This window comes from Colletotrichum higginsianum, chromosome 8, assembly GCF_001672515.1.
Source record: "Colletotrichum higginsianum IMI 349063 chromosome 8, whole genome shotgun sequence".
Lineage (NCBI taxonomy): Eukaryota > Fungi > Ascomycota > Sordariomycetes > Glomerellales > Glomerellaceae > Colletotrichum > Colletotrichum higginsianum.
In genome coordinates, this window is record NC_030960.1 from 303,368 (window position 1) to 322,640 (window position 19,273).

Sequence of the window (19,273 nt, forward strand, 5' to 3'; positions counted from 1 at the left end):
ACGGGTATGATTGAAGAGCTTTTAAGGTGATGGAAGTGTCCTTTTGCACAAGGGCTTATGGTGCCTTCCGAAGTTGATGACCGCCGGCACCACATTCAAGTGCCCATAATCAGACCTTTGTTTGCGGAATAACAAAACGTGTAAACACTAGTTAGAGCGCTGTTCTTGCTACTTTTAAGTGACAGTTGAGGAACCCTAGAGTGAGGATACCGGGCTTCCTAGAATGAAGAAACACTTCATGGGATGCTCATCGGCGCTGTTGGCCATGACAGGTAGTTTAGATCTGAATCCATCAAGCCCTTGAAAAGTATCTTGCAGAAGGACATGGCATCATCGAACAAAGCTAGGAATGCTGAGAGTAATAGAAAAGCAAGCCTGAAATGATGATGTTGGGAACTAGTAGAAGTAGGACATCAGACCACCAAGTTTTATTTCCAAAGTCCTTAAATTTCATAAGGTCCAACAGCGCTCATCTGAGCACATTCTACCACTTCTCTGAGGTTAGGCTAGAAACGTCCATAAATATGCATACACAACATTTTTGAAGCTGTTAAAAATCCAGAGTTGTGAGAGTTAATTATGAACCTGAGCTAGAAGATGAAAGGATCCCGGTATTCTGGGCAAAATGATGCTAGCCCGCTATTCTAGAGTGTATTACAGGCCGTTCTCAGACTGCTTGTAGAAGTACTTGAACGTGGTACTTGTTCCAAAGAGCTATTTATCTATCTACTCGAGAGGAACAGACGGCAAATAAATTAACGAGGGACCTGCCTGGACCAGAAGATGCTGGGGCAGTATTAGGGACCGGTGAAAAAGACACAAGGCCGCTCCTGATGAAACCGACTTCAAAGATCCAGATGTCACGACTGAACCGTCCTACGACGATTCCTACATCGACTCCCCCTCGACCGCCAATCTAGTTGACCTCTTCGCTAGTCCAGCTGCCATCAATAGCGGCAACTGTATCAGCAACCCAGGTACATGGTGTATGGGCTCATGAATCTCAGGGGTGTCTTGTTAGATAGCGATAGAGACATGAACCCACCCACCGAGAGGAAGATCAGAGAAGCCGGCAAGGTCCGAAAAGTCCTTGGCGGATTTATTTCGAGGCAAGACAGGGCACAAATGATAAATCCGTTTTTCGTTGGCTTTGTTGAAAACAGGTTGCCAACGACACTTCGGCATGGCATCGCTTGCAAGAAGAATTGAGGATGGTATCCATACCCTCCAGCTGGAGTGGCTGTCCCAGAGACTTTCAAAGACATAGTTGAGGAGGCTTTGGAACGCATAGACGAAAGAACCTCATTTCTGGCTTCGAGCCCGAGGCATTTGGACAGTACATCATGCACAATCGTAATCACCTCTCCACCCTTGGTTACGATTTCCACGATTTCCAACCCCCAAAGGCTGTTATTGGCGATTGGGGCGGGCACACATGCCCTCTAGAGCGATCATTTCCACTTGTTCCTTGGCCAAGAGTGCTTCTCTTCTTCGCAAGGCACGGCAGACTAACAATGCTAGAACATATGCGATTTCTTCCCTAAGGAAAGCGACGTCAGGGGAAACGAACTCCTCAAACCTACATTATTATGTGCCAGAGACGCCGCAGGCAGGTTGGTACAGGAACAAACCACGACGATGGAGACTGATCTTCATCCTAGGCCATGCTAGCGGGGTTGAGTGTCTCGTCCAGTCCGCTCAGCGTACGCAAAGGAGCAGTTCAACTTCCATGCTCACAGCAATAAGGAAGGTAGTCTTCGTCATTTGAGGTCCCAGGTCGGACCGGAAACACCCGAGTTCTTCGACATTCCGGTCCTCGCGAGCAGCAAGGCCGGTCCATTCAACTTCGACGCCACTCTCGTCAGGAAACCTAGGCGATGCAGCGGTGGGCTCAGAACTAGAGATCAGTGAGAGGAAAATGGCGTCTCTCTGAAAGAACCAAGACCATGTCCTCGAAAATGAGGAAAAGGTAGTGTTACTCACGGGTGGAATCTTTTAAAGCACAGGCGTGGTCAGAAGGATACACAAAGTGACCGACAGGCAAGCCAACATGTGTCCCTCCTGGTACTTTGGGTTCTCTCCACCCCCACATCACCTTCTTGTAAGTGCGTTCGGAATATCTCCTGCTTCGGGCACGGCTGACCGGTTGTCCGGATTCCACGACCGTGACAGCGCGTGGTGGTCTGGCTTTCGTCAGATCCATGTCGGTCCCGGAATACTTCGCAGCTTTGGCCGTAGTCACGCTGAAGGCAACTGGCGTTAATAAAAGACTAGGCGAGGCGCCTTCAGAAGAACTGGAGAGTACAGGCCCGCCATCTCTCACAATGGTAAGTCAAAGCCCACAACCGTGACCTGCACATCCGTGCCGAGAAAGACTAATATCGGATGTGGTCTGTTCCATGAAATATGCGATGTCACCGATACTCGGCACGTTAAGATTTTGGTGTGAAATACATAAGTCCTGCTCCAACTATAACGGAAGAGGATCATGGTTCATCATAAACAAAAAGGCGAGAAGGACTGCCTGGTTATCCAAGAGACGTAGTGGGAATTCCAGGACAGGACGATGAGTATAGAGAGGGGCCCGACGAGCTGAGGATTGTAATTTTATCTCCATCACGATGTAGGAGCAAGAGCCATCTTTTTTTGACGAGGTTCAGTGCAGCGCTACCCTTGACTATGTGGAAGGACTGAACCGGACAAGGTTTGATAATTCTCCGCGGGCTCTATGGGTAGTCATCACTAGACAATGCGCCAGCTATCTGCCGAGCATCGTGGCCCATACATGTCAAGGGTAGACGCTACAAGACCAAAACAGAAATCCTAGACTGGTCTCGTCGCCACACACCGTTACCGAACAGATGTCACCGTCCAGTGGTCACGAGACGCAAAGGCGAAGAATGAGGAGTCCTTAACATGCTACGACCGGCGCGGGGCCGGTCCCGAGGGGGAGTACTGATTGTAGCGGGGAGAAATCCCTGTAGTTGGAAAGGATAGATAGAAATGTAGTATGTCTCATGGGGACATGACCCGCCCGATGCACCTGATTAAACCCGGGAAAATAATGAAAAAAAGGGAAAATGATAAAAAGGACCTTGTGCCGTCGTCTCGTAAAATCCAAACGCTGATATCCACACGCCAGTAGTTTCCCCGTCTCTCTCTGCTCTGCGAGGTCTCTGGCTCTCTCTCTTTCTCATTGTCTCTCTTTCGCGGTGATCTGATCGCAACTCCCTCTTTTTCTACAAATCATTCGCTAATGGGGAATCCGTGCAGGCGGCTCCTATTGCACCTCCTTCTCCTTTCCCTTGTCGTTTGTCGCGGCGTCGTCTTCGTGATACAGGCCGTGCTCTTCAATGTACTTGATGACCTCAGCGGGGATGAGCTGTGTTGTCCGTTCTTTGTCAGCAATTGGTCCCCTTGGGGATAGAGCAGTGGGGCGCGTATGATGGATGAGTGAACCGCCCACCGGAAGGAAATTATCGACCACGGGAAGTAGAGGAACAGTGGTGACGGTGGTGAAGGGCATGTACGGGCAGCAGAAAACGAGCGAAAGGGAGGGAAGGGAGAACCTACGTAGTCGATGCTCATATTCCTCCTCAGTAACAGCCGGATCTTGGTACTCGACACGTCGTTGGGGACGACCTGCGGGATGTAGTAGATCTGGTCCTCGTACTCCTTGAGGTTGCCGAGGGCCTCGTCAATATTGACGCCGGCCCTCTCGAGCACAAAGGCGCCAAAGTCGCCGAGGATGTGGCGCAGGTCGGAGGGGGACCAGACACCGGGCTGGCTCATGGTATTGATGAGGTCGGCGCCAGCGAGAACGGCGATGCGGACGCGCTTGCCGTTGCAGCCGCCACGCTTGACGTTGATCTCGTGCTCAAAGTGGTCGAGGACGACGGCGGTGGGCACGTAAGCCGTCTGCTCGGCCTCCCAGGGATCGACCATGAGGAAGCGCGAGGTTTGCTCGGCGGCGATCTCGCACATGCGGCGGCGGTGGCAAGCGGGGGCCAAGCCGCGCTTCTTGTAGGCGTCGGAGACGGGGGACAGGTAAGAGCCGATGAGCTCGAAGTTTGTGTTGTAGCGGACGTAGTCGGCGGCCATGACGGCCATGCGCAGGTGGAGGAAGGTGATGGGGCTGTAGGAGCCCGGGGCGACGAGTACAAGGGGCTCGCGGTCGGGTTCGGACTGCTGCAGGCGGAGGCGGTGTTCCGGGAAGTTGTAGCCGGGAGGCGTCATGGCCTCGATGGTCTCGGGGGTGGCGACCATCGTGAGATTGTTGTTTTTGTTGTTCTTGGTGGTGGTGTTTCGGGCGGCGGGGAGGTTGTTGCGCAGCGTGCTGAGACGCCGGAGGGGAGGGGTCGGGGGGCGGGACGCTTGCGACGAGAACAGCCGGAACGTTCCAGCTCGCATCAACCGTTCCGCGCCTGTTGCTTCGTCCCTTGTCGGGAGGCAAGGGAGGGAGGTATAAACTCGGCGGTGACGGCGGCGGCAAATTGAGGGAAGTTGCTTTGAGGTTGGTCCCTTGGAGTCGGATGGGGAACAGATGGAGGAGATGCGTCTAGATGGTAGGGTGCGAGGGAGTGTGTGTGTGCGTGAGAGAAGAGTGGTTCGTCTCGGGATGCGGCTATCGGTAGGTCGGTGCCTAGGCACAAGGCAGCGGGCGGCGGAAGAGACGGGGGATGACGGGGACTAGTAGGTGCTCGGTCTGCTCTGGTCTGTTTGGGAAGAAACGACAATTGAGATTCGTCAGCCTTGCGCCATATACGTCATGTGCGAACCGTTGTTGCGGTATGGTGTACCTTTTTCTTCTCCTTCGTCGTCTTCTTCTTCTCCTGTCGATGGATTCCGGAATAGGTGGGATGAGGGTGTTGGTTGCGCGACCTGTTTGTCTTTCCTACTTTTCTTCTTTCTTGGGATGACACGGCAGAAAAGAACGTCTCTAGCAGCCCTTGTTTTGGGGGGGGTTTTTGGGTCGGAGGGGGTGGTGGTTTCGGTTCGGAAAGCCTGGATTTCGGGCGGATTGCGTGACTAAGACTGAGGATGACACTGAGACTTTTTCGTTTCTGCGTTTCTACCGGTGATTGCAAGCCCGCAGCGAATGATTTCGCAGGGAGGAGGGGCGGGGGAATGGGGAGGGCGGCGCTCTGCGGCTGGACTGCCTTCGCATCGAGGGGTCGGTGGAGTCCAAGACAAGCATTAGTCATCTGGAGCCCCGCAATCGTGTGGGTTTTGATTGGTAGGGAAGAAGTTTCGGCGCATCGGAGAAAAACCGGGTCAAGGGCGGAGTTGCGGTTCCAGGCCCGGCGGCTACTCCGATCTCCGTCTTCGGCGCGCCAGCTCTACGCCACGACTGCTCGCTCTTTACTTAGGTAGCCTGTAGAACTCACTACAAAGGGGGTCGCTATTCCGCTGTTGAATTTCTCGTCGAGCTATCAAGGGGTTTGTTCTCTGGGTACTCGTCAAGCTACTGAGGGTTATGGGAGGCCGACGATGCATGTGGCGGCTGTGTACGACCATGTGCAGCCGGCAAATGCCGAATGGCTCCGGATGACGCGCGTGCGGCACGCTGCGCCGGTTAAGTCTTCCCTAAAACCGAAAACCCGCAAGGGTTGTAGTTGCAAGCCTGGAAGAGGACCAACCCAAACGCCAAAGTAAATCTGTCAAATAGGTGAACCCGTTGAACCTAACTTTTGCGCAAGCTCGACCGTTGACTCCATGAGTTCCATCGCATGAATCTGTCGGCGGGCACGAGTCAAGTGCTTAGCAGGCGATTGTTTCCTTTCTGATGATAAGTTCTTTGAGGCAACCGAGGACCACTTCGTGTCTTTGTCCTCGTCCTCGTCCTCGTCCTCTAGTCCGTAACCCCTCAAAGTGCCAAAAGTCTCAACAGCGAAGAGCTTCATTTCTCTTGGCCCTGCTCCTGGAGAGGAGTGGACGCAGTGGCCTCCTCAGACCCTACCCCACGGGGAAGTCGCTTGCTGACTTGTGTGGCACACATGGTTGTGATTCTTCGCGGCCCAAGTTTTGAATCTCAAGACCTGTCTCGCACCCGGTATTCAGCACTGCGAGAGAGCAAGAGTGAGAGGCCTCTCAATCACGTGACGACTCGCTCAGCGAGCGAGCTTGCAATCCGGTTTCCTGGCGCTCCGACATCGCCTGCTCCCTCCTGTACCCCAACGCTCTTTTGGGGGAGAGGGGGGAATGCATTAGCGCCCCAATGCCTCGTGCTTCACCGTCTCGGGGATAGCGGCTACATAGACAGCTTCCCAAGTTTTTCTCCGGCACGAAATGTCCGGCCGATTGAGGCACAGGCTCGGCGTGCAAGACCAGTTGCCGGCCTTTTATGGGGTAAATGGCGTGTCAGAAATCCCTGCGAACAATGTCTTCCGACGACATTAACTGGCCACAGCATCTCAAGTGAGATCGGATGGCAGACGGCCGACTTTCGCTTCAATTCTCATGAACCGCGGGTCAGCTGTCAAATCGAGACCTGCGCTGTGATGCACGCACTAGCTTTTGGCTGGAAGATGACGCCTGCTGATTGCCTGACTGACTTTGTCGGAAGGGCACGCCTGAATCAAGCGATCGGAGACGTGCTCTAGCTATTATGAATATGAATGGGATCGAGAGTAACGGCGGAGAATTGACATTCGCACTCGCAATCGGTCACGGGTGAAAGCAAGACACTGAACCCATAGCACCCAATATCAACACTGATGTCCGACAGGTGGGAATGCAGTCGGCCGAAAGACACAGAGTAGCATTCGTGACCAATCTCAACGTGGCAGCAGCAAGAGCATCGGGGCCTCGTTCTCGAAGAGCATTCCCTTTTCGATCCTCACCTCTTTCATAGCAGCCTTTGTGTCCGTCATCCGCCCCCCTGCTCACGGCGTTACTCTAAAACAACTCTCCGGCCACCTTAATCAATGTGAGAGCCGGCCCCATCGGGCGCCCCTTCAATATTACCCAAACGCGCACAACCGCCAGGGATCCCCCACACTTGATGCTCCTTTCGGACAGCACCTGAGCACGTCTCATCCCGTCGCGCTTGAAGCAATTCTGCCCATTCCCACCAATCGCCCTCGCAACTCTCCGCCCCAGATGAACCTACCTCCCGGATTGGGAAGCTCTGAATTGCACTTGGTACCACGCAGACTCAGGATTGGAAGGGGGGGAGGGGGTGTAGGCGATGGCGATCCCATGAGGGAAGGGCGATCGATCCCATGAGGGAAAGGAAAGATGGAAGAAACAAGTGAAGGTTGATGGTTCATCCAACGTTGCGCCCGGCCAAATATACCCGAACAAGCATGTCCCCGATCCGAACATAGGGCGACACGCTGCTACACCCCCCCTTATAGCTATGCAGTAATGATCCCTTCCAATCACCCTCCTGTCAGAGCCAGATGGGATGCGGTGCAATCCCCCTGAACCACACCCATCCCGGTAGATCATCACCGCGAAAAGGCGCCAGGCGTGTGCAGCCCGTCGCCGATGCGACGCCAGACATGGGAGAACGAAACATACAAAACCAAACTCGGGGCCCCTTCTCCCTTCTCGCCTCCTCTATCCTGCGGTTCTGGGACCTCTCCTTCTCCTACGCTTGTTGTTCCGTCCCCTTGACTTCGAGGCGAACTTGTATTGCCTTGAATTCTTGAGCCTTTTCTTCTTCGCATCTTCGCGCCCCTTAGTTTCACAACTGTCTGGTACATTCGTTTCGTTTCGTTTCGTTTTTCAACATGAAGGCCTCTGCGACTCTCCTGGCGGCCGCCCTCTTCTACCAGGGCGCCGCCGCTCTGCCCTGCAAGGGCCCTTCGTAAGTGTCTTCTCCTCATCCCATCCTACTAGTCACCCGAAAGTACGGACGACCCGTTGTTTCACACTGCTTCTTGGAGTTGGGACTGACGAAGACAAAATAAACAGTGCCGCCTGTGGTGCCGTCGGCTGGGCCGGCCCCACTCCGGTCAAACTCGCCGTCCGCGCCGACCCCGCCCCTTCCGCCTTCCCAGGCGCCGAGGGATTTGGCCGCAACGCCATCGGCGGCCGAACTGGCAAAGTCTACAAAGTCACTAACCTCAAGTCAGTACCCCTTCTACCCCACCTCCATCTATGTCTGTTGTTGCTTGTGTTGACGTCTTGACCCAGCGACTCCGGCACGGGCTCCCTCCGTGATGCCGTCTCCCAGCCGAACCGTATCGTGGTGTTCGACGTCGGCGGTGTCATTAAGATCGACGCCCGCATTGTAGTGTCCAAGAACATCTACATTGCCGGCCAGACCGCTCCAGGAGGTGTAAGTTGCTTCCCGGCCGCTCTTCAAACTCCACCTACACACCCCAAGTCACAACTCACACGACTCAGGGCATCACCGTCTATGGCAACGGTTTCTCTTGGTCAAACGCAAACGAGGCCATCGTACGTCATATCCGCATTCGTATGGGCAAGCCCGGCGACAGCGGGAAAGACGCCATCACTATCGCCGACGGCAAGAACCTCATCTTCGACCACGTCTCCGTCTCCTGGGGTCGCGACGAGACCTTTTCCATTTCGGGTGATGTCAGCAATGTCACGATTTCTTCCAGTATAATCAGCCAGGGATTGGAAACCCATTCATGCGGAGGACTCATGCAGACTGATGGCGGTGTCTCGCTCTTCCGCAACCTGTACATCGACAACAAGACCCGCAACCCCAAGGTCAAGGGAGTCAATGACTTCCAGAACAACGTCGTCTACAACTGGGGAGGAGGAGGCGGCTACATCGCTGGCGACTCCGACGGTGCGAGCTACGCCAACATCATCAACAACTACTTCATTTCCGGGCCTTCCACCTCCGTCACCGCCTTCACGAGGGGCAACGCCAACTTCCGCGGCTACGTCAAGGACAATTTCTACGACTCGAACCGCGACGGCGTCCTCAACGGTGCCGCTCTTTGCGTATCGACCACCTGCTACTCCAACATGGCCATCCAGACCACCCCCTTCGCCTACCCAGCGCCGGCGAAACTTTTGACGCCCGCCGACGCCGTCGCTCACGTCATCTCCAAGGTCGGCGCCTCCATCGCCCGCGACGCCGTCGACACCGCCCTCGTCAAGGAGCTCACGTCCTACGGCAAGTCTGGGAAGCTCATCTCCGACGAGGCCTCCATGGGCGGCGTCGGCACCATCGAGGCCGGCACGGCCAAGAAAGACACGGACGGCGACGGCATTCCCGACGAGTGGGAGACGGCGAACGGTCTGAACCCCAACGATGCCTCGGACGGCATGAAGATCGGCGCTGGCGGGTACGCCAACCTCGAGATTTATGTCAACTCGCTCGCCCCGGCCGTCTACTAGATGTGGATCACACATCCGTGGGATTGGTGGTAGAACGGGTTCCTTCACGTTTGACGACGGATCCCCTTGGCTTTACCAAGTTCTCACCTTCACTCTATTTTCTTGATTATAACTTTGCGCCGTCTATATTCTAACGAGGTACATACATCTATTTCACATGAACATATGCTAGTTCTTTCCACGACATTTGTTCACTGAACCTTTTCTTGGCTGCTACATCAGTAACCTAGCAATCCCAACAAATCCTTGTGTTGAGTCTGCGAACATTTCGACAAACAAGCGCAAATATCTTAAGTGTCTTTCCAAATCAAGAGGAACCTCCATTTATTCACTTGGTGGCTTGGATCCTAAGGCATCAAACTGAATTTGTGCATATCTGTCTCCGCTGCCTCGCCACTCTCTGATGCAACTTCACCATCGGTCACTCTCTGTGGCCTAGTTCTGTACTTTATCTCATGCCTTAAACCTGGTTCAATTCCTTTTTCTCCCCTTGAGTCCACTGACATGTAAGGCGGTTCGTATTTCGGTCCCAACGGTCATGATGTTTACTACCAACGCACTCTGCCTTTGTTTCCATAAACTGGATCTATTCTTTCGACAGTCTCAACAAACCCGCTTGTGACCTTGTTCATCAGTAGGCTTATCGCCTTAACTCACCTCATCCTTGATTACCCAGCTATCCCAGCTGTCGCAAATAACTTTGAGGGTTCTCCGGCATAGCAGAACTTACACTGACTTCACAGACAATCTCTATGACTATTTGTAAGCCAGGGTGATTTCATGCTTCGAGGATCCGATGAAAATGTATTGATTACTGCCCATGAACCAGATTTACAGTGCCAGTTGAGTCAGGCGGGCCCAGACGCTCAGTATCTATCCCGGAGCCTTGAAGACGCTGTTTGCCGGCGCTTACTCCGACAGTTCTAGCAGATGATACATGATTGGGCGGAAAGAGCCCTGGTCAAAGCCATATGCGCCGCTGGTCATGTGTCATCAGGGGTATCGTACCGCTAAATGGCCGCCGCGCATGCCCAACTTCCGTCTCAATACCGTTGACCAAACACTCTTAGAACAAAATTCAAAGCTTATGGTAGCCTTTATGTTAGTGCAGATCATATCCCAGAGAGATGCTGGCCTGCAGGCTGCAGTCCAAAATTCAGGCCCATTCGATATGTATGGAAAAAAGCAAGAGTCAGACATTTCGCTTAGGTCAACATTTGGAAGATGTTGAGTCCGAAGGCTCTTCGATAAATGTAATGCTGGCTACGGAAGCTTTGGGCTATGCTTATCATCGGGGCGGACTGACTGCAGCGGTCCGGCCAAACCGTAACGGACTAGATTGTGTTTGCATTGAGAGTTCGTAAGGCATCCTACAGGATGCACCGCTGGAACAACAGCTCATTGGAAACCCTCGTCCATTGCCATGGAACCATGCCCTTGGAATGTTATCGACTGAGTTGTCAGCCCAGAATGAACATCTAACCCCTACAGGAGGATTCTGCAGCGAGCAGCTTGTCTGACTGCTTCCGCGGAAGGTGGTAGTAGGATGGTTCAATCCAATTTCGCACTTCAACCCCCTTGTGGAGGGTGGGGAGTAGAAGAGCGCCTCTGCCTATCACGAGTGGGCGTGTTGGGACCCGGCCGACTTCCCCTGAAATGTCAATTTACGCCCCATCCTTCGACCCTAATCCTTCAGATCCTCCATTGAACCCTAGAAGATGGCAGGGTAACCTCGCATCGTTGCAAGATACCACAGGACAGAATGGTGAGAAGAGCTGCTGACTCTCTCGTTCGCTTGCAGCCCAGAATCAGATGTTCTAGGATCATTAGTAGGGCGCTTATGCGTGTTTCCCATAGATTTTCTCTTGGCTAGTAAGACGTCTACCTTGCAATACTTGGCGCTATCATATTGAGTCTCGTATTACCGTGAAGGCGCCTTCAGGACTAGACTACGTAGCATGCATTCCAGGCAACAATATTTTTCTATTGCGATGGAGGAATCTCGGGGGAGAAATGATGCCGAAACCTCCCAATTGTGTTGAGTGCTCAAATTGACAGCATCCTTTTACTCGACTACAAAACACTGCTCAGCTCCCGACATAGGAACGACTTGTAGGCAGACGCCAGCTCAACTCAATCTTTCCAAGTTCCCGGTAAATTCAACCCCTCCACCTACCATGGTTCGCCTCAATGTTTTCGCCGCTTCTACGGTCCTCTCGTTTGGATCTGTCGCGCTCGCTGCCCCAACGGCCGGGGAACATAGCATCCCAACCCCAATCGACTTTGAGCAGCCTATCGGCTTTGACCCTGCTTTTGCCTCCTTCCCAAAGGCGGCAAACGTCGAAAAAGTCATCCCGGAGATTGTCACTCTCAGTCTTTCCGGACAGCAAAGCAACTTCACAGACTTTCCCCCTTCAGAGGCCGGTCCCCCTGAGTCCACCAAGCGAGCTATCCTCGGCGGAGTCGACAACCGAGTTCTGTGGCCAAACCGAGACTACCCATACCGAGCCATGGGGAGAATCCAGTTCTCCAATGGCGGATGGTGCAGTGGTGCTCTCATTGGCTCCCGACACGTAGTCACGGCCCGTCACTGTATCCCCGCCGAAGGTGTCAGCGCGCGTTTTCAGCCAGCGTTCTACGACGGCGAGGTCCTGGGTGGCTACGACGTTACCGTCATCTTCCGTCCCAACTATGGCCAGGAAGGCTGGTGCGCCAACGCCTTCGATTGGGCCATTTTCGTCCTTGGCGAGAAGGCCGGACAGGTCAACGGCTGGCTTGGGCTCAAGACGGTGAACCCCGACAACCAGCTCAACCGCGCCATGTTCTTCCACTACGGATACCCGCAAGACAAGGGCGGACGACAGCCATACCGACAGGAAGCCATTACGGCCTCGGCGGCCACATACTGTGACAGAGGGTCTCCAGTTGTGGTCGATGCCGATGTTAGCGGCGGCCAGTCCGGCGGCCCCTTCTGGATCAACGAGAATGGCGAGAGATACTTGTATGGCGTTGTGGTTGGAGGCTCTGACGAGCTCAGTGTGGTTGCTGGAGGCCCCTCCTTGTTGGAGGGATACGGCATATTGTTGAAGGACTACCCCAACTAAATCTGGATTTCAAGTAGCGGAATGAAGTTTCACGCGAAATATCAATGATAGCTATGAGTATACATATGACTTGTACATATGCAAGAAAGTTTGTTTAAAATACGTAAAGGTACGGGCTGATGTGCGATAATCACGATACTCGAAGCTTGTGTCGGTTTGAGTCGCGAAGTTGCGACTGCAACCGTTAGGATATTCTGTAAAAACCATCGCATCATTTTCATTTACAGAGCCCTGTTTCCAGCCAAAAAAATGCCAAGCGCAAAATAGAAAACTGTTAGCTGAAGTTTGAAAGTGTTTGAGCTTGCTGTGTGAAATCACCCTTGTCTTGGCTAGTGGATCATATTGGAGGATCTATACGGCAAGACATGCCACGCAAACATGAGCGATGAACACCCAGCGGCAGATCATGCGAATCTGCGTAAGACAAGACAATCTTTACCACCAAGGGTTGTCAAACCCGGACTAGCGACCTTCCGTACCTCTTGACAATCGTGAAATCGCTGACGCCTGACTCAGTAGGCCTACTACTGAGGCCGATAGATCCGTCCACTAACGTCGGGCACCCACTTTTCGCCCACCCCCCCATTTCGCCCACCCATAAATGAGGCTATCCCCATCATAACCACCAAGTTCAATTAACTATTGACTTCGTCTAGATGCCACCACAATACAGCTTTCAGCTTCACTAGGTAAATCAGACTCGCTGGATTCATCCGTGATACCCTCTTTTTCGCCAGCCTCAATTTGAGCCTTCTGGATGTCCTTGATATTGGCGAACTTGGTGTTTGGGTCGATCTGGACTGTCCTTCTTTTCCTTGCTGCATTATTGGTGACTTGGGCCTGCAGGAGCTCAAGATTATGCTGGGCAGTTGCCAGCTTATAGGACTGCTCGCTGAAGCCTTTTTTCACCTTTATGAAAAGGAGGCGTTGAGTACTAGCATCATTATCCAGCTCTGTGAATAGCTTCAACTGGCCAGCCAGATCCTTCATCTTCCTTGGCGTCGACCATGCCACTGCAGACGATACAGAAGCCCATCCTTCAGCTCCCCTGCCTTCCTTGACTTCCTCCTTGCCTCCAGACTGCCCTTTGCAGGTCTGATGAGATGATGCTGATGGTGTTGGTGTTGATGGGAGCAGCAGACGACTCATAAGGGGCTTTGCCATAGAAACAGGCCATAGTCCAGTCCATTTCCACCCACTTTTAATGTTCTGGATCGTCATCCCTGCCAGGGCAGCCTTATAATAACAGCCTAGGAAGTTCCTCTTGCCTACAACAGTAGAGTCATTCCAATGACTAAGGTATCCAAGCTCCTTCCTATAGGCTGCCTTTAATGGGCCAAAGACTGACTGATCAAGTGGCTGGAGGACATGGGAGGTATGTGGTGGTAAGAACAATAGATGGATGTTGTTTATATAGCAGAGCCACATAAAGTCCGTCGTTGTATGGCTCCCATGCCCATCCAAGACCAGCAGTCTAACCTCCTCCTTGCCCTGAGGGACAGTCTGAGGGATGAAGACCTTCTGCAGCCATTCAACTGCAGTGGCATCTGTTGTCCATCCATTCTCTGTTGCTGTAAACTGCCAGCCTTCATAAGGGCCAAGATCCAAAGGAAACCACTGCTGCTGGACTGTTATACCCTTATATATAATGAGGGGATGCAGTCTGTGGCCCAGGGCAGAGATGCATTCAATAATAGATACCCATGCCCTTGATCCAGGCTGTTTCTTGCGAACAGACTTCGTCTCAGACATGCCCAGCACCAGCCCATTAGATCCTTGCCCCTCAAGGATACCAGTCTCATCCATGTTGTATCTGTTGGCTGGTTTAATGCTGATGATCTCTGGCATGGCGAGATGCTTGAACCAGTCCCTGATGACCTCAGTAGATGCCCCATTAACACGTCTAGAATCGATAGGGCGACTTCTCTGGACCTTGACTGAAGGATTCCTATTCAGAAAGGCTGTTATCCAACCTTTCCCTATAGGCTCTGTATCCCCCATAGCATGGAGGATCCTCTCTGCGAATAGCTTCACTTGCAGATGGGTTGGAGCAACACCAAGGGCATGCTGAATGCGAATCCATTCAGCCAACTTAGCCTCCTGACCTATAGAGAGTCTCTGATGGTCAGCAAAGGCAAGTTGCCTTGGTTGGCAGCCCTTGATGCGACTGCGAAGTGTTGAACGTGGCACACCCCATTCGATTGATGCTTTCCGGAGGGACTGCCCATTGGCGACTGCTTCCAAGGCCTGATTGACCTCATACTCGGTATATGCGCTCATAAGGGCAAGAAAAAGGTATGCTGAAAAAATGAAGCCATTCGGATAAAAACTGTAAATGTTGTGATGGTTAGAAAAAGGAGGAGGTTGGAGGTTAGGTGTGCTGATGAGGGATTTATGGGTGGGCGAAATGGGGGGGTGGGCGAAAAGTGGGTGCCCGACGTTACGTAACTGGAATTGTGTGTGTGTTGTGTCGTGTGTCGTGGAAGAACATAGTCATGCACGGTGACACTCGTCAGATGGCATAACTTATTCCGCCGGCCATACTCTTGTTTCAAACTGTTCCTTGCAAGCCCGGCTCCCGGCAGACTACTGCCCAAGTCCATGGCGACGGACCATACAAAACAAGGATCACCCACAAAGATTGCAAGCACAGAACTTCTGGAAGAAAACCAGCTCATCCGGTAAACCTTCTCAATGACGATCCCAGCTGAGACGCCCGTGTTCCCGAATCCCCACTATTGTACACCTGTCTTTCGGTTTCCGCGGCCGAGATGTATTCCACAGCTCATGAAGATTCAAATTAAGTTTTTTGACTCATCAAGGGAATAATTATCATACGATCTGAATAGTTTCATGCGTAATTGCAATCGAGTTTCACCAAATATTAGAATAAAGAAATGTGAGGCGACTGCAACCTACGAGGACAGGAGAAACCAAACTGCGAACTCGGCACCTTCCGCTTGCGCCGAGCAGGCGATTGTAACCACACTCGGAGAGTTCGACTTTACACTAGCGCATACAGAGTGAAGTTTAACTCTAAATACCCTCACAAAAGCTGAGACAAAAGGGACTGCTTGATGTGTCTCTATGCTCCAGCACACTGCTGTCTCAGACTAATCGGAAACCTCAGATGAGAAAATAGCGGCTTCTTTCGCTTGCTCCTGTCACACATTGTCAGGGCTGACCTGCACGAGCCAAGCACCACCATTCTTCACATACTCATTCCGCTAGCCGCGGGGACCGTGTGCCGTACATTTTCCCCGCGGCCGTTGTGATCTGCGGCAAAAAGCTTCGCACAGCTCCAGTTTTCCATGATTCTCGAATCAATGGAGGCTGTGTAGAGACCTCGGCATAGAGTCCCCGGTAGCCAGGGAAGAGATCCGATTGACTGGGCTACTGTTCATTAAATCCAACTTTTTGGTCACGATACTGACATGGGGAGAGCGTTCCGGGGTACGGTTTGGGATGCCTAACAATGATCCGTCTGATTGTTGTAGCACAGATAGCACGGGGCCGGTTATGATCTCAGAGCTACTCAGAGGCCAGCTTGTAGACTTTCCCAGTGAAGGGATGGCAGGATTCACATGACACCGGATGAACACACACTCGCTCTTCAGTCGACACTGCTGAGGGAAACTACATACACGCCGTCTGCATTTAGCCACGGGGCCTAGGAATACCGCTTTGCTCGTTTCAGCTGCGTCCGGTAACGCCCGGAAGATAGAAAAACTGGTACGTTGAGCAGCCAGGGATGTCAGAAGCTATCATCCCTTCATCTTGAGTGTCGTAGGTTTTGCCATCTCGGACGTACAACTGATCTTGACCGCGTCTTTCGTATAAATCAGATGATGTCCTACAAGCTTTCTGGGTCTTGAAACTGAGAACTATACCAAAAATATCCAGATCAATTGCGCCGGACGCTTTCTCTTCTTTTTCCCTTTTTACTTATAAAGTTTTAACTTCTGCTTTGAGAAAACCCTCTCATTCACTTTTTTCTATCTGTCGATTACCAAATCAGTTTACCAAGACATCTTCTTTGCAAGTTACTATTTTGTAAAACTTTCACTTCAATTACAATGAAGGCTATTTCGGTTTTGTTCTTGGCAAGCATTGCTGCCGCAGCTGTTACCGACTCGGGCCTGATTGCTTCCCGGGACGAGATTGATCGAGACCTTGAAGCTGTCACGGATACTTCCACCCTTTTTGAGAGAGATGAAGATGACACCACTATTCAACCACTCTTTTTGAATGAGAGAGATGATGAAGATGAAGAGGAGAGCCTCGTCACGAGAGATATCGAACTGGCTGGGTTATCTGCCGAACTTGTAGCGCGGCAGGCTAAAAACGCGACAGCAGGTATGAATGCCAAAATTCCAAGAGCCAAGCTATATAGAAATGGTTGACACTGACCAAGACACAGGAGAAGGCAAAAAGAACAACGAAAAAAACAACCAGGACGGGAAGAAGAAAAAGGGCAACGATTGCAAGTGCAGCAAGGGCAAGAAACGCGGCAAGGACGGGAAAGGAAAGTCCTGCCGATGCCGAAAGAACGGGAAGAAGAACAAAGACGCTGCCAAGAACAAAAAGAACGACAAGGCGAAGGGCAAAAACGACGGAGAGGCTGAAAACGACAAGAAAAATGGTACTGCAGTGGCCAACGGAAAGGATAACGGAAAGAAAAACAACGAGAACAACAAAAATGGCAAGGACAACGACGCCAAGAAGCAGAAGAACAACGAAAACAATGCCAAAAACAAGGATGTTGCGGATCAGAACGCTGGGAAGAAGAACGACCAGAAGAAGGACAACGCTAAGGGCAAGGAGAATGGAAATGCTAATGCTGGGAACAAGAACAATGGCACAGCAGTTGATGACGGAAAGTCTAAGAACAACGGCGCCAAAGATGAGAAGAAGAAGAATGGCGACAGCGCCAACAAGGCCAAACTCTCTACTGGTGGTGGTTCTGCAGCTGCCGGAGCTGCTTGAGAACAGGTTGTTTCGTTTCTAACAACCGGAAATCCAGGAGGTAGTTGTACAATAGTGTTATGAGAGCATGTCAAGGAAGTTCGGTCGAAGCATGTGTATGAAGTCAACCTGTACTCGCTGGTAAGTTCTAACTTATTAAAATGGCACACCAGGGATTGAAACCAGATGACCTCGGACAGTTGGATTCTACCCAACCCAATCTCATACTCATTACTGGAAAATACACATTAACGTCGGGCACCCACTTATGGGCACCCCCCACATTTGGGCACCCCAAAAATGCCTCAACACCATGACCAGCCTCCTCATTCCTCCCACCTCCAACCATCACAACAATTACAATACTTATCCAAACAACTTCATTTTTTGGGAATACCTTCTTCTATACCTTATGGTCCAATACACTGAAGATGAGGTCCAGCAAGCGATTGAAGCCATCAGCAACGGCATGGCCATAAAGAGGGCAGGCATTGTGTATGGCATTCCAAGATCAACCCTTCAGCATCGACTTAATGGCAAGCAGGCCAGAAAAGCTGCGTTTTCTGACCTTCAGAGGCTTTCCCCTGATCAGGAGCATAAGCTGGCTGAATGGATTCGCATTCAACATGCCCTTGGAGTTGCCCCAACCCATCTGCAAGTGAAGCTATTCGCAGAAAGGATCCTCCATGCTATGGGAGACACAGAGCCCATAGGAAAGGGCTGGGTTTCTGCCTTCATGAGGAGAAATCCTTCAGTCAAGGTTCAGAGAAGTCGCCCTATCGATTCTAGACGTGTTAATGGGGCATCTACTGAGGTCATCAGGGACTGGTTCAAACTCCTTGCCATACCAGAGATCATCAGCATCAAACCAGCCAATAGATACAACATGGATGAGACTGGTATCCTTGAGGGCCAGGGATCTAATGGGCTGGTGCTGGGCATGTCTGAGACGAAGTCTGTCCGCAAGAAACAGCCTGGGTCAAGGGCATGGGTATCTGTTATCGAATGCATCTCTGCCCTGGGCCATGCCCTTGATCCCCTCATTATATATAAGGGCAAGACAGTCCAGCAGCAGTGGTTTCCTCTAGATCTTGGCCCTTATGAAGGATGGCAATTTACTGCAACAGAGAATGGATGGACTACAGACGACACTGCAGTTGAATGGCTGCAGAAGGTCTTCCTCCCTCAGACTGTCCCTCAGACTGCCTCCCAGGGCAAGGAGGGCAAGGATGAGGCTAGACTATTGATTGTTGATGGCCATGGGAGTCACACAACGACGGAATTTATGTGGATATGTTATATTAATAACGTCTACCTCCTATTCCTTCCACCACATACCTCCCATGTCCTCCAGCCACTAGACCAGTCAGTCTTCAGCCCTGTGAAGGTGGCCTATAGGAAGGAGCTTGGATATCTCAGTCACTGGAATGACTCTACTGTTATAGGCAAGAGAAGCTTCCTTGGATGTTATCAAAAGGCTCGTCTGGCAGGCCTGACGATGCAGAACATCAGAAGTGGATGGAAATGGACTGGCCTATGGCCTGTTTCTATAGCAAAGCCCCTTATGAGCAAGTTGCTGCTCCCATCAACACCAAGGGCATCAGATCAGGCCAGCAAAGGGCAGTCTGGAGGCCAGGGAGATAAAGAATGGGCATCTGCGTCATCTGCAGTAGTATGGTCGACGCCAAGGAAGATGAAGGACCTGGCTGGGCAACTGAAGCTATTCACAGAGCTGGACAATGATGTCCATACTCAACGCCTCCTTTTCATGAAGGTGAAAAAAGGCTTCAGCGAGCAGGCCTATGAGCTGGCAACTGCCCAGCATAAGCTGGAGCTCCTGCAGGCCCAAGTCACCAATAATGCAGCAAGGAAAAGAA

General features: G+C 51.9%; 5 protein-coding genes across 5 annotated transcripts; 4 read left to right on the forward strand and 1 right to left on the reverse strand.

Annotated features, from left to right (window-relative positions):
• Window positions 1-3,280: 3,280 nt before the first annotated feature.
• CH63R_11108 (Nicotinamide-nucleotide adenylyltransferase) lies at window positions 3,281-4,410 on the reverse strand (the record flags this gene model as incomplete). Its single annotated transcript, XM_018306082.1, has 2 exons — window positions 3,281-3,382; window positions 3,574-4,410. 2 exons carry the CDS (start codon window positions 4,408-4,410, stop codon window positions 3,281-3,283), a joined length of 939 nt encoding a protein of 312 aa, XP_018152923.1.
• A 1,878-nt stretch (window positions 4,411-6,288) lies between these two features.
• On the forward strand, window positions 6,289-6,602 carry CH63R_11109 (uncharacterized protein; the record flags this gene model as incomplete). Its single annotated transcript, XM_018306083.1, is given in 2 exon segments — window positions 6,289-6,359; window positions 6,365-6,602. Coding segments are annotated over 2 exon segments (309 nt in total).
• Window positions 6,603-7,736: 1,134 nt separating this feature from the next.
• Window positions 7,737-9,327, forward strand: CH63R_11110 (Pectate lyase C; the record flags this gene model as incomplete). Its single annotated transcript, XM_018306084.1, has 4 exons — window positions 7,737-7,813; window positions 7,921-8,076; window positions 8,143-8,287; window positions 8,356-9,327. 4 exons carry the CDS (start codon window positions 7,737-7,739, stop codon window positions 9,325-9,327), a joined length of 1,350 nt encoding a protein of 449 aa, XP_018152925.1.
• Window positions 9,328-11,504: 2,177 nt separating this feature from the next.
• On the forward strand, window positions 11,505-12,431 carry CH63R_11111 (Glutamyl endopeptidase; the record flags this gene model as incomplete). Its single annotated transcript, XM_018306085.1, has 1 exon — window positions 11,505-12,431. The coding sequence occupies one exon, from the start codon at window positions 11,505-11,507 to the stop codon at window positions 12,429-12,431; it is 927 nt and encodes a 308-aa protein (XP_018152926.1).
• Window positions 12,432-16,507: 4,076 nt separating this feature from the next.
• Window positions 16,508-17,417, forward strand: CH63R_11112 (uncharacterized protein; the record flags this gene model as incomplete). The annotated part of the gene is made up of 2 exons (XM_018306086.1): window positions 16,508-16,787; window positions 16,852-17,417. 2 exons carry the CDS (start codon window positions 16,508-16,510, stop codon window positions 17,415-17,417), a joined length of 846 nt encoding a protein of 281 aa, XP_018152927.1.
• Window positions 17,418-19,273: the final 1,856 nt, after the last annotated feature.